Source organism: Sinocyclocheilus rhinocerous, unplaced genomic scaffold, assembly GCF_001515625.1.
Source record: "Sinocyclocheilus rhinocerous isolate Xijiao unplaced genomic scaffold, SAMN03320098_v1.1 scaffold263, whole genome shotgun sequence".
NCBI classification, from domain to species: domain Eukaryota; kingdom Metazoa; phylum Chordata; class Actinopteri; order Cypriniformes; family Cyprinidae; genus Sinocyclocheilus; species Sinocyclocheilus rhinocerous.
In genome coordinates this window covers 83,721-97,435 of record NW_015645086.1, presented here as the reverse complement: position 1 = coordinate 97,435, position 13,715 = coordinate 83,721, and the positions used below count along the sequence as shown (strand labels likewise).

The 13,715-nt window shown below is 38.1% G+C and overlaps 1 protein-coding gene across 1 annotated transcript in view; it reads left to right on the top strand.

Annotated features, from left to right (window-relative positions):
• The window catches only part of LOC107705672 (delta-type opioid receptor-like), a 37,105-nt gene extending 23,836 nt beyond the window's left edge, over window positions 1-13,269 (top strand). The window contains exons 3-5 of the mRNA XM_016509063.1: window positions 949-1,311; window positions 4,050-4,090; window positions 12,797-13,269. Coding sequence (XP_016364549.1) covers window positions 949-1,311; window positions 4,050-4,090; window positions 12,797-13,269 — 877 coding nt within the window. The remainder of the gene's footprint in view (window positions 1-948; window positions 1,312-4,049; window positions 4,091-12,796) is intronic.
• The last annotated feature ends 446 nt before the right edge of the window (window positions 13,270-13,715 follow it).

Genomic DNA, 13,715 nt, shown 5'->3' with positions numbered 1-13,715 from the left:
TATACAGTATATATATATATATATATATATATATATATATATATATATGCATTTAAAACAAAATCCAGGCTTATTAGATGTACAGATAGTACAGGCATCAGACACCTCACCTGCTGAACCAGTACAAATACCACTTTTTCCTGTCATTACTGTTAAATTTCAGTTGGATTACAGAGGAACAAAACATTAGATTAGACCGGGCAGATATTCTGAGGATCACTTCATATCACAAAACATTGGTTCTCAAAATAAATGACTAATTTCATTTTTGATAAAAATGTTAATTCTTATTGTAATTACAATAATCAAGTCAACTCAACTTTGCATGTAGTTCTTTTCACAATACATACTGGCAAAGCACACATTAAAATACATTTAAATACAGTATATTTTTATACAAATATTTTAGTTACATAGTTATGTGTTCATTGAATAAATTATTTATAATTATCTCATATGAATTTAAGTTGACAGGGATCATTTATCAATGCTTTTCAGTTTTCATTTCACCACATTTTTTTTTGAGTGGCGTGGAGGTAGAGCTGTGTTGAATGATGGGATTGTTGGTACAGAACAGCAACTGTTATCAACCTTTCTCAAACAGCATAAAACGTCTGCCAACCTAATAATTCCTGCTTTTCATGCATTGTCATGGCAGTGCTTTGCTCACATTTGTAATTGTTTATGAATCTTGGTGCTTTTGCAGTGGGGATCACAGGTTCTAGCTTTCAAATAAAACAAGAGATTGCTGACAAACCATTAAAAAGTGAAGCGGATTTGATGTGAAATGTAATTTTAATGCCATTGTTGCGAAGGGCCCAGGGGAGTGACAACTGATCTGTTTCCTCACAAATACAGACTGGATTTTGTCAGGATAAATATGTTCATCCTGATTTATATTTTCACTCTCTTTTTTTTTTATTGTCTCTTTCTCTGTCACTTTCCCAGATACACCAAGATGAAGACGGCAACCAACATCTATATCTTTAACCTGGCACTGGCCGATGCACTGGTTCTGGCTACGCTTCCCTTCCAGGGCACGGATGTGTTCCTTGGTTTCTGGCCCTTTGGCAATGCCCTGTGCAAGGCGGTCGTCTCCATCGACTACTATAACATGTTCACCAGTGTGTTCACCTTGACCGTGATGAGCATGGATCGATACGTGGCCGTGTGCCACCCGGTGAAAGCCCTGGACATGCGGACGCCCCACAAGGCCAAGGTGGTCAATATCTGCGTTTGGGTCTTGGCTTCAGCCATAGGGGTCCCGGCTATGGTACTTGGAGATGTGGAAAATGACAACGGTAAGTGTGTGTGTACAGTTATGACCCTATTTATTTTATTTTATTTTTTTACTTAATATTTACTGCAACTATTTTATTTGATATTTATCACTGCATATTATTCCAAATTTAAAAAAAGCCTTCTCAAAAGTAAGTGCTGTAATAATTTTCATTGAATATTCAATTTCAATTTTGGAAATACACCATCGTCAAATTTAGAATAGTTACAGTTTTTTTAATGTATTTAAAAGAAGGCTCTTATGCTCACCAAGGCTGCATCTATTTGATCACAAATACAATAAAAACAGTAAGCTGAATGTTGTTACATTTAATGCAACTTTGCTGAATAAAAAGTATTATTATTAGTATTATTATATATATATATATAACTTTTTTGTAGTGTATCATGGTTTCCACAAAAATATTAAGCTACAAAAACAGTTTTAAACATTGATAATGATAACATATGCATGGAAGCTTGTTTCTGCCAAAACAGAACAAAACTAAACAAATAAATAAAAAGGGTAGTTGTGACTTTTTGTCTCACAATTTATACTTTTTTCTTGCATTTCAGTTTAGATCAGCCAAAATTGCAAGATATAAAATCAGAACTGCTAGATATAAAGTCAGCATTGCGAGATTTAAACTTAGAATTCTAAGTTTATATCTCACAGTTATGGCATTTTTTTTTCAGAATTTCAAGGTAAAAAGTCTGAACTGTGAAATAAAAAGCATATTAGAATGATTTCTGAAGGATTATGTGACACTGAAGACTGGAGTAATGATGCTTGAAAATTCAGCTTTACCATCTCAGGAATAAACATTACATTTACATTTTAAAATATATTCAAATAGAAAACAGTTATTTTAAATTGTAATAATATTTCACAAAATTATAATTTTTACTGCATTTTTGATCGAATAAATGTAGCCTTAGTGAACAATAGAGACTTCTTTAAAAATTGTCATATTAAAAAAAATTATAATTATTCCAAACTTCTGAAAGGTAGTGTATGTCAAATGATGAAAATAAAATAGGTTGTAAAAGCTATTTCCTGTCGACTTTAATGTGAAAGGTTCCCTTAACTACAGAAAATGTGAGTATAATCACAGCAACACAGGCCAGTCAGTGAATATTAAACATTTATGCAGCATTCAATTGGGAGCTGACGTTTTACTATCACAGGATGCACCAGCATGCCGAATAACAAATTGCAACACCTGAGACCTACAGGGGAATCGTAATATGACTGTATATGTGTGTGGGGTTTGTTTGTCAACAAAACACGTGCTGTTAAGAGGCTTTAAGCACATCCAAAGCATTACAGTGTTAATCATGTTGCTGTTATTGGATCCATTGAGGTTACAGTATTGCTTTGCACACTTTTCTGAAAGCAGAACCACGGGTGACCCAGAAGGACCTTTCCTCCCTGTGGATTTGAGCTCTTGATAATCATAACATTTCTTAATTGAATGAGGTTTCCTTTTAGTAGAAAATAGCATGTAAATACCTTGCTACATTAATTGTATTATAAGGGAACAGGTTTAAAATCATGCTGAGCTCACTTTTCTTCTAAGTATATAAATGTGTGCATTCAGCATGTGAGTGTGTGTAATGAATGTCTACTGAGGCGAGCCAAACTGAACCCAAGTGCAGTATTTATTGAACAGAAATGTAAGCGAGATACAAAACAAACATAATCCATGAAACAAAGACCTGACTTGACAACTTGACATGAACATGAACTCACCAACAGTAGTACAGGAACAAAGCTAAACAAGACAATGGCAACATTAGGGCTATTTATACACAAGACTATATTACTAAAAAGGAACCCCTGTGACAATCAAGATAAAGACACAATGAGAGCACATGACACATTACTAAAACAACCAATCACAACAAGACACATTGAATAAGGGAGCACATGGCAAGTTACATGAGGGCAAGGGAATCACATATCAAACCAGGAAACATAACCATAACTAAAAGTACAAAATAAGACATGAAAACATGAACACAAAACCCAAAAACCAACGTGACATATCACCCCCCCCCCCCAAGGGTGGCTCCCGACACCCTAACGCCACCCAAAACCAACAAAGAGTCCAGGAGGGTGGAGGACTGGAGGTGGTAGAGGTGGGATGGAAGGCCAGGCCCATACAGAAGAACTTGACCTGGATCATGGCATGGTGGCAGTCCTGGACCATGGAGCGGAGACAGGCCTGGACCATGGAGCAGTAATGGAGACCATGGATCGTTGAGTAGAGGGCAAGACCCTAGGTCATGGATCAGTGGGTCTTGGTGCAATGGTGGACCTGGGCCATGGAGCAGAGGCGGGCCTGGACCGTGGAGCAACCATGAAGGATTAGGGAAACAGGGAAGAGCCAGAGACCAGGGTGGAGCCAGCAGATTAGGAAGCCAGGGCGGAGCCAAAAACCACCAAGGCAGAGCGGAAGACTACCAGGGCAGAGCGGAAGACCACCAGGGTGGAGCAGGCGGGACCGAGGATCCCCACGGTGGAGCAGATGACAACCAGAGCAGGTGACCAAGGTGAAGCCTGCGGAGCAGAAGACCACCACAGGTCAGGAGGCCATGGCGGAGAAGAGACGTGGACGGACCATCTGGCCGTGATAGAACAGGCAGACAGTTTGTGAGCGGCCTCCATGGCTGCGACATGACAGGCAGAAAATCCTTGAACGGCCTCAGTGGTCATAGCATTACAGGCAGAGAGTTTGTGAGCGGCCTCCATAGCCGCTACATGACAGGCAGAAAATCCTTGAACGGCCTCATTGGCAAAAATATTGGGCTGACTGTGAGTTCAGGGACGGCCTCCTTGGCAGTGACAGGACACGCTGAGAGCTCAGAGATGGCCTCTTTGGCCGTGATAGGGCAGACTGTGAATTCAGGAACAGACTCCTTGGCCTTGACCGTACAGGCTGAGAGTTCAGGGAAGTCTCCCTTGGCCATGACAAGGCAGACTATGAGTTCGGAGATGGCCTCTTTGTCTGTGACATGACTGGCTGAGGGTTTACGTATGACCACTGTATTCAAAACAGGACAGGCAGGAAACTGAAAGGCTGGTGCCAACACAGGACTGAGCTCTGGGGCTAGAGTAGGCTCTGAAACAGATTCATGGACTGGAGCGCAGTGTGCAGCCCAAACACACAAAATGGCAACCACCATCATGGGCAGTACAGCTGATGGAGGGAGGACCTCTAGGCTGGACAGCACTGAGGCCATTGGGTTTGAAAGTGTTGAGGTCACCAGGATGCCATGCAGCCACTCACACTGACATCACTGGTGGATGCATAACACTGGCCATTAGTCTTATCCGTCTTGGCCCAAGCTCAGCATCCACCGGAGCATGTGTCCTATAGTCCCTCCCCAAAAAATCCTTAGAGCAAACTTGCATGGGGGCTGTGGCGTAACAGGACTCTGGCATGGTGGCCATGGCGTGACAATCCTCAGGCGTGGTGGACATCTTGGCCGTAGACTCATGCTTGGCGGCCTTGACATGAAGAGGCTTTGGCTTGACAGGCATGACGTGAACAGCGGGATTGCAGTGTTCCTCATTTGCTTCTCCCACAGTAAATGAGGAGCCACTCAACAACAAGGCATAGTTCATATATTGAGCCAGGAAAAAAAAAATTCCTCCTGGCATCCATGAATGAATGAGCTCATTTAACCCATAACAAATAATGTCCTTAAGAGCCACGTCATTACAATTCACCAAATGGCACAGTCCACAAAAGTCCGCCACATAATCCTCTATACAACGATTACCTTGATAAAGGCAAGGCTAAGAAACTGCTGGGTCCATTGTAACGGTCTAGCTTTCTGTAATGAAGGTCTACTGAGGCAAGCTGAATTGAATCCAAGTGCAGTATTTATTTAACAGAAATGTAAGCGAGATACAAAACAAACATAATCCATGAAACAAACAAAGACCTAACTTGACTTGACTTGACGACTTGACAACTTGATATGAATATTAACTCACCTACAGTAGTACAGGAACAAAGCTAGACAAAAGACAATGGCAACATTAGGGCTATTTATACACAAGACTAAATGACTAAAAAGGAACCCCTGTGACAATCAAGATAAAGACCAGTGGTGGCTGACTGGTCAATAGGGGGCGCTGGGGCGCCGCCCCCCCTCAACTTAGCCATGGAAGAATCCTGCTTCACCATGTTAAAAATAAGTTAAATATATATTGCAAAATAATCACAAAAAATGCATTATTTAGTCATACTATTTGACTGGTAGTCATGTTAGCACCTATTAAAAAATAAATAAATCTAAACTCTATTTTGTTTGTTGTGTGTGTGCGGGTCGCTGGACAAATGGGTGTCTATTAGGTCCGTAAACTTTTGAAAAGCATGTGACTTGAGGCTGAGCTCTAATTGGCTTGTTTCAGATTGTCCTCAGGGTGCAGAGCACTGCGCCCCAGACCCTCCCACTTTTGATTTTAGCGAATCAGTATTGTTTTTATTTATTTTGGCCTTATGTGATTAGATATCTCTTCCGAGATGAAAGTAAATTTGATTTTATCTTTACAAAAATTCATTTCACAAGACATTTAAATGAAGAAAAAAAACACAGATCATGGAGCTTGGATGGAGTTGGGTAGCTGGATGCGATGTAAGTCATGCCTTTTATTGTTTTCCCTGTTTTTTATTTCAAAGTCCTATCACTGAAGCATTGTGGACATCGACACAGAAGGAAACTGAAACAATGCAGTTTAACTTGAGGCGATCACCGCGGTCCAAGCACAATGGTTTGTGTAGATGATATCCAATGGACATCTCTCTTTTCAAGTAAAATATGAGTCTTTATTGGAGTATTATTGTATGCACAATATTAAAATAGATAAGTTGGACATACATTCAGTCATGTCTGACAACTTTAACATCTCTGACAAAATTAAGATAAAAAATAATGGTCTATAAATATTTAGGAGATTACAGTTTTTGCATACTTATTATACTGGGCTTTATTAAACTTTATGAAAATATAATGAATTCATATGCAATTTGTTTTACTACAAGTAAATTTATTGAACAATTTTCACATTCTTTAAACTGAGATCTTAAAGGATTTGATATCCTGTGGCTCCCTCGTGTGGACAACATTAGTATTATGGCCTCATCTCTAAATCACATTAATATAAATGGCTGATATTTTTTTTAATAATTACACGTTTAATGATTACTTTACTAACAATACACCCACATTAAACTAAAATTCACTGATTCGTGGGATCTTATTTCATGCTTTAACAGTTGAATTTTCAACTTCCACTTTTTAGCTAAGCAGTAATTATACATTATTATGTCACTTTTTAAATGGTTATTAAAATTGTTTTAGCGCTAGCCGCCACTGATAAAGACCTAATGAGAACGCAGGCCACATGACTAAACAACCAATCACAACATGACACATTGACTAAGGGAGCACATGGCAAGATACTTGAGGGCAAGGGAATCACATAACAAACCAGGAAACATTACCATAACTAAAACTACAAAATAAGACATGAAAACCTGAACACAAAACAAAACCCAATAACCAATGTGACAGTGTGCAATGCATTTTGAGTGTGTAAGAGTGAATACAGGTCATCTTTTTTTAATTGTGACATTTTATGACATTATTTTCATCCACAAATTCTCATTACTATGTTTCACATTTGAGATTATTATTATTATTATTACTATGTATTATTTCCATCTTTCTGATTAGGCTCTCTTTATTATAATACACTATATTTGAAATTAATCAGCATGAATTAATGGCAGTACAAAAAAATACTACCATGATTTACAAAAAAAAAAAAAGTAATGTCAAGAAAATAATGTCTTATTGGAAAAATTATTTAATGATCTGTAGACTTCACATATTTTGTGACCTGTTAACTCGTTCTATTTTTGTCTGCTCATTTCTAATTGTGTGTTTGTGTATATGTCCTGAATCTCTGCTTTGCCCTCTGCGACATCTTTTCAACACCCTCTTCTCTTTCATAATCCATTATACATGAACCTAATAGATCCTGAATAATAGTGGATAAGCACATTTAGCTGTATTGTTGAAAAACCTTCTCTGATCTCTAGTTCCCTCTCAGTGAAATAATCCCCACTAAACCAGCACTTTAGAAATAGAACACAGTATTTACATGCAGATAAATTAGAGGGTAATTTTACATGGCAAGAGTTGCTTTATATAGTATACATTAAAAATGTCTACCTGGGAACCATTAAAATGATTAGCATATGTTAAGCAGTCTACTTGTACTGGTAGTTGACATGTAGTAGCAAAGTTACTTATAGTAAGCAGAATGACTAAAGTGGACTATCAAAACAAAGTATTACCGATATTATTACAATAAAAAAAGTGTATGAATTTTCAACAGCTATTGCAGTCTTCAGTGTCATATGATCCTTCAGAAATCATTCTAATATGCTCATTTGCTGATCAAGAAACATTTCTTCTTATTATCTATGTTAAAAAAACAGTTAATATTTTTTGTGGAAATCATACATTTTTTGTATTCTTTAATGAAAAGAAAGTTCTAAAGAACAGCATTTTCAGCATTGTCTTGTTTCACCTTTTTGTTGTTGTTGTTGTTTGGATGACACTAAAAAAAGTTAATTTAGGTATTATGTTTTCTTCTAGACAGTGGCAGAGTGATGAAAAGTGTAGCTTAATGCACCGTTTACTTGCTCCGATAGCTTACTGCACCTTTGTTCACCAAGCGTGAGGGGAGATCACATAATCACAGATTTTTAAGGGTGTTGACGACTGAATTAATCGCAGATCCCTGGGGGGCTGAGATGAAAGACAGGTAGCAGAAACCCCTCTAAATAGGTTCTATCAACACTAGTGTGCTTTACTGTATATAGAGTTTGATGAAAATAACTAAAACTCTTTGGACACGCAGTACTCAGATGATCAGTGTTCCTCCCAGCAGAATGTTCAGACAGCTTTTTTTCCATAACACTCTCTCTCCTCTCCTCTACTGCCAGGCTGCAACATATTTATTTATTCATCACTTCATGCAAGTTGCGTTCTGCTGCCTTTGACACTGCAGGGAAAGACAGACAGAACCAGAGGGAGGGAGGATGACAGAGATTCAGGGATGTGGCCGAATGTCTGTAAACAAATGTCCAGCAGTGTAGTTGTTAAATTTGTGTTTAAGTTCTCAGCAAAGCTGTTCCATCTCAAAATAGTCTTCAAACAAACAACTGGATCTGCAACAATGATTTGGAAATCACTGTGGAAGCGCTTGATTCTGCGGAAGTTGCTTAGTCACAACATGGCAAATGATGAATTTGAATTACATATTCCATGTTGGTGAGACCATATAAATACAGAAACACTGCAGTAACAGTTGCATGGTTTACATGTAATTCTATTATTTGGACATAACTAATGCCAACCGGTTGCAAAAAATATTTTTCCAGTCTGTTTCCACCAGTCTTTGAAGACACATGGAGATATGTGCTTGTCAAAATCCTGCTATTTTACTGATGTGATTTGAGTGACTGGTTTTGGATGAAAAGAATACAAAGCAATTCTGAAATGCCTTAGAAATGATCCTGCAATATGATAGACTTTAGTGGATAAAAAAAAAAAGTTTGTATGGAAGAATCTGTTCTCTGCAGCGATTGCAGATTGCCACTTGTGTGCAGATGTGATAGGGAGCAACTTTAGACCAGTATGATGAAAATCTACTCATAGACTGTCGCTTAGCAAAATATATGAGATATACAGTATGACTACATTGTGGGGTGCAGATAAATATTCAAACAATGTCATCATAACAAATAGGTTAATAATATACTGTTGTACAGTTGTTATACCAGAAATGTAAAAATTTATAGATTTCAAACTAAATGTTATAGGGATGTAACAAAAGCTTCCTACCAGTGGCACTCCTTCACAAAACTTAACAGCACAGTTTTATCATAGGTAAAATGCAAAATGTTTCAATACAAGCATTTCAGTCAAATGTAATTTATGCAACATTTCAAACCTTTAACCGCAACAGTTTAAAAGTACCCCAATTCCATGAAAAATTTTTTTTACTTGACCCTATACATCCAACACGAGCTGCAGGAGTCAGATTTCACTGATCACGGATTGAGAGGAGAAATGACTGACAAGATAATGTTGGAGGATTTGCTGCTCAACAGATCCTGAGCTCATTGACAAATATCTGATCTTCCTTTACACAGAGTGCGCGTGATCGTGAAATCGAAAGTGAAAGTGAACAGCGAGCACTCATTCAAAAGAGATTTAAATACTCTGCATATTGATGGCGTGGTTGTAGAAGGGATACAGCTACAGGAAACCAACAAATAATTTTTTCTACCTATTAGATTGTGTTTTATTAAAGTTTACACCTACCCCAACTCTAAACCCACCCTTACAGTAATGCAGATACATTAAAAATTGTTGTTCAGCATGAGAAAAAGGACGCAATATTGATGTGCGTAGGACAATCTGACGGGTAGGATAAAATGTCAGGACACCGGCTCCCTGATGCACAAAATTATATGCAATATTAGAATGTTAGCGGGAGCACTGGACACAAAAATCAAGGGAGCGGGCGATAATGGTCTGGGCTGCGTTTCCCAAAACCTTCTTAATGCTATGTCGTTCTTAATTTATACCTTAAGCTACCTTATCGTTAATACGTGTTTCACGAAATGTTCTTATTTAAGTAGGCTATAACTTCTGTAAGTCATACTTTCGTAAGGTTGGTCTGGACCACTCTTAGCTATACCTTATCAATTTAATAATTTAACAGTTTTTAACAAAAGAAAAATAAATAAATAGAAAATAAAAACAGAAAAAAAAAATCTGGTAAGAGTGCTTTCCAACAAGAAGCACTTCAGAAATAGTTGAAATTGCATTTATAATCCAAATTGCAAACTAAATCCAACCCTGGATATTTGATATAATATCGAAATGAGTGTGTGAACCGAACCTGTAACCTTATGTCCAAATGCATCATGTGTATCACTAACTGACAGTGTGCCTTCACTGACCTTTGAAAGGGTCATTTATATACATTTACTCCACAAACAGGGTTGATTGTCCAGCAGCCACATCACATTATTGTTGTAAATCACTAATTTCTGTTATTGGATGACTTACTCAATAAAAGCGCAACACGCAAAACATATAATCGACAGCTACTATGATGGAGAAAAAAAGAGAGAAAGAAGAGAGCAGCTGAATTTCGGGGCTGGAGGGGGTACAGTAGCTCCGTCGAGTTTGTCTCAACAAAATCGGACCAACAAGAACTAAAAGCTGCTGAATTTGCTGCCATGGCAGGCTAATTATTATTATTATTATTATTATTATTAGAATTGCAGCTTCTGACATGGTAGCCAGGAGACTAAAGTTTTAGTGCACATACAATAACTGGCTCCACTGATGGCGCCATCTTTGATTTAGCACAACCATTCACTGTATCGCTGCCATAGTTTGACCAAACTTCCCCACCACAATCATTCCCTTTAAATAGACTCCTAATCCTTACTGCCTAATGGTTTGCTAGCTGATGTACCTTTGGAAAATATAATAAAAACGCTTACAACCATCAGTCTAATGACAGTTTTATTATTTGCATGAAAACACTTCAGTTAGTCTAATTGAACACAGGGTGTATTACAACTTCAGAATTCGTATAGACAGAGATGTAATAATCTGTGAACTGTCAACAGTGATAAGGTATAGCTAAGGGTGGTCCAGACCAACCTTACAAAAGTATGACTTACAGAATGTATACTTAAATAATAACACAATAAGGCGCGAATGATAACTCAATTTGGTACTCGTGCAAAAACAGAATTGAGTTCTCTTTTGTGCTTTCTTGTGCTTCAATAGACACATACAAACACAATTCTCAAAATCTCAATCAGCATTCACGTAAACACAATCAGTTATGTCTTACATGTGTAACATACTGGATCCGTGCATGAGGTTTTAAAGTGACAGCGGCCTAATAAACATGCTGCTGTCTCTGTCCTTAATGTTAATCAAACAGCAAAATACTCACTGCTCTTGACCGAATAACTTTTGTAACTTTAACAATAATGAATCTATATAAGCTATGTTAAGATTTGATTATTGAATTTTTTTACCTGAATACTACTGTTTGACCTACCTGAAAAACCTTTTAGCTGATCCGACAAATGATTCGATCTATGATTTTCGTGATGCATTATACCCCTAAAATGTTATATAAATGTACACTGATATATACATTTGCAACATTTCGTATCATTTAGAAAATAGAAGGCCTGTAAAGACATTGATCATACCTAGTTGAAGGTTGCCTTTAGAAATGCTAGTAAAGGATTTTAATTTTTATCATTTTGTGTTTAGTGCACATTATTAGCTGCAAGAAAAATCTTACATTACAGAACATTGTGCTTTTGAAATATGAGTGTGTGGGCCAGGTCAGAAGAAAAATAAATAAATAAACAAAAATAAATTAAATAAAGTAGGATTGAAGCTTCAAGGCCTTAATTCTTCTTTAAGAAAATATAAAAAGCCTTTTTAAATAGGTTTAAAGGTCTCCGTTTTTTGTAAGGCTGTTCATGGAAACTCCTATTTGAAGAGTTTTATTTTCTGTGTTGCTCGATTATTGTGGTATGATCTAATCTAGATTTATCCACCCTAAACATCACTTAAAAAACAAACAAACTAAGGTTGGTCACTTTACATGTTGGTCAGGTGTTTTCTTCTTGTCTAAGTGGGCAGTTCAAGGCCAAAATAAGTTAGACCAGGTATTATTCCACAGTTCAAAAATGTTCTTGGTAATGTTCACAGATGTTCTTGGTAACATCGAGAACCCTAATGCTTTTCAGCCAAGATGGGTAAAAGACCACCTCTTTGCATTAATAATTGACAGCTGTTTCATGGGAGTGAGAATGCAGCTCACAGTAAGTCCGAATTCACACGTCTCAGGAATGGAGAGACTTTTAATGCTCTCAGAGGTAGGCTGTCAAAAATGTCAAGAGGAGTGGCAAGGAGAAAATGACTGACTGTGAAAAACATCATTTTCTGAAAAGGGCATGTTGAAACCGTAAAGAATTCAATATTGTTGAGGGGCACTATTAACTTATCAATTTTAGATGAAAAACATTGAGATGTTCTAGATATTTTCTTTCTTTTTTTTTCTTTTTTTTTCTTTCTTTCTTTCTTTTTCATTTAAATTTAAATTCAAAGTGTGAATTTGCATTAGCCATAACACACATCTGACTTGGAATTTGAATTGAAATGACAGGAAGCGGAAGTTACTGAATAGCAGTTCAAATCTGTCTGTCTGTTCAAAACATTTAGTTTTCAAGTCTTTATATCTCTTTGCAACCAAGCCAGCATTCAGAGTTTTCTTGTCAAACATTGTTTTTCTATAGTTACATTACAGTTGTACGACTTTCATTAAATTTCAATATAATTCTACTTGTTTGCATTCAAACTCAAATTACAATTTTGCATCCTGTTTGCTACCTCAATTCACTCTCCTTTCTCGTTCCTGTGGCGATCATCAGCGTGTGCTACAGCCTCATGGTGAAGCGCCTCCGCAGTGTCCGAATCCTCTCAGGGTCCAAGGAGAAAGATCGCAACCTTCGGCGCATCACGCGCATGGTTCTGGTGGTAGTTGCGGTCTTTGTTGTGTGTTGGACGCCCATCCAGATCATGGCTTTGGCACAGTCGCTGGGCTTCAACCTAGGCAGCGTCCAGACGGTGGTGTTCATGCACTTCTGCATCGCCCTGGGTTATGTCAACAGCAGCCTGAACCCCGTCCTCTACGCGTTCCTCGACGAAAACTTCAAGCGCTGCTTCCGTGAGTTCTGCCACCCTTCACCGTTTGGCCTTGATGCGCAGCAGTCAGGCCGCATGCGCAACATTGCACGCGAGGTGGCCTACAACTTCAAGACTGCAGACGGGAACAGTAACCCCGCATGACTAGGAGTGGAGCTGCCCCTGGTCAGCCCTGAGCCTCGACCCAATTCAGGGACAGAAAACTCAAACTCTGAGTTGACTCAGATTACAACACTCTAGCACCACAGTCACCTCCGCCAGGTGGGCGGGGGAAAGGGTTGGGCTAGGAGTGAGGGCGGAGTCAAGCTAAATGACACGCCCTTTTAGGGACAAAGGGGCTCACTTTACAGTGTCTTAACTGGATTTGGATGTTATTGTCTACGATTTTGTTCTTAACTGATAATTATTACACTTTGTCGTTCAGTGTTGCAGCCTTGTGCAGATGCTTTTCATGTCTCTCTTTACAACAATCAATGTTTTTCTTGAAATTTAAGACTGTAGAATTTCATGGCCTTAAACATACATCTGAACCTATGGATTAAGTGTATCAGTCCTTTTTGTGGTATTGCCAAGTGTTGGACTGTACTAAA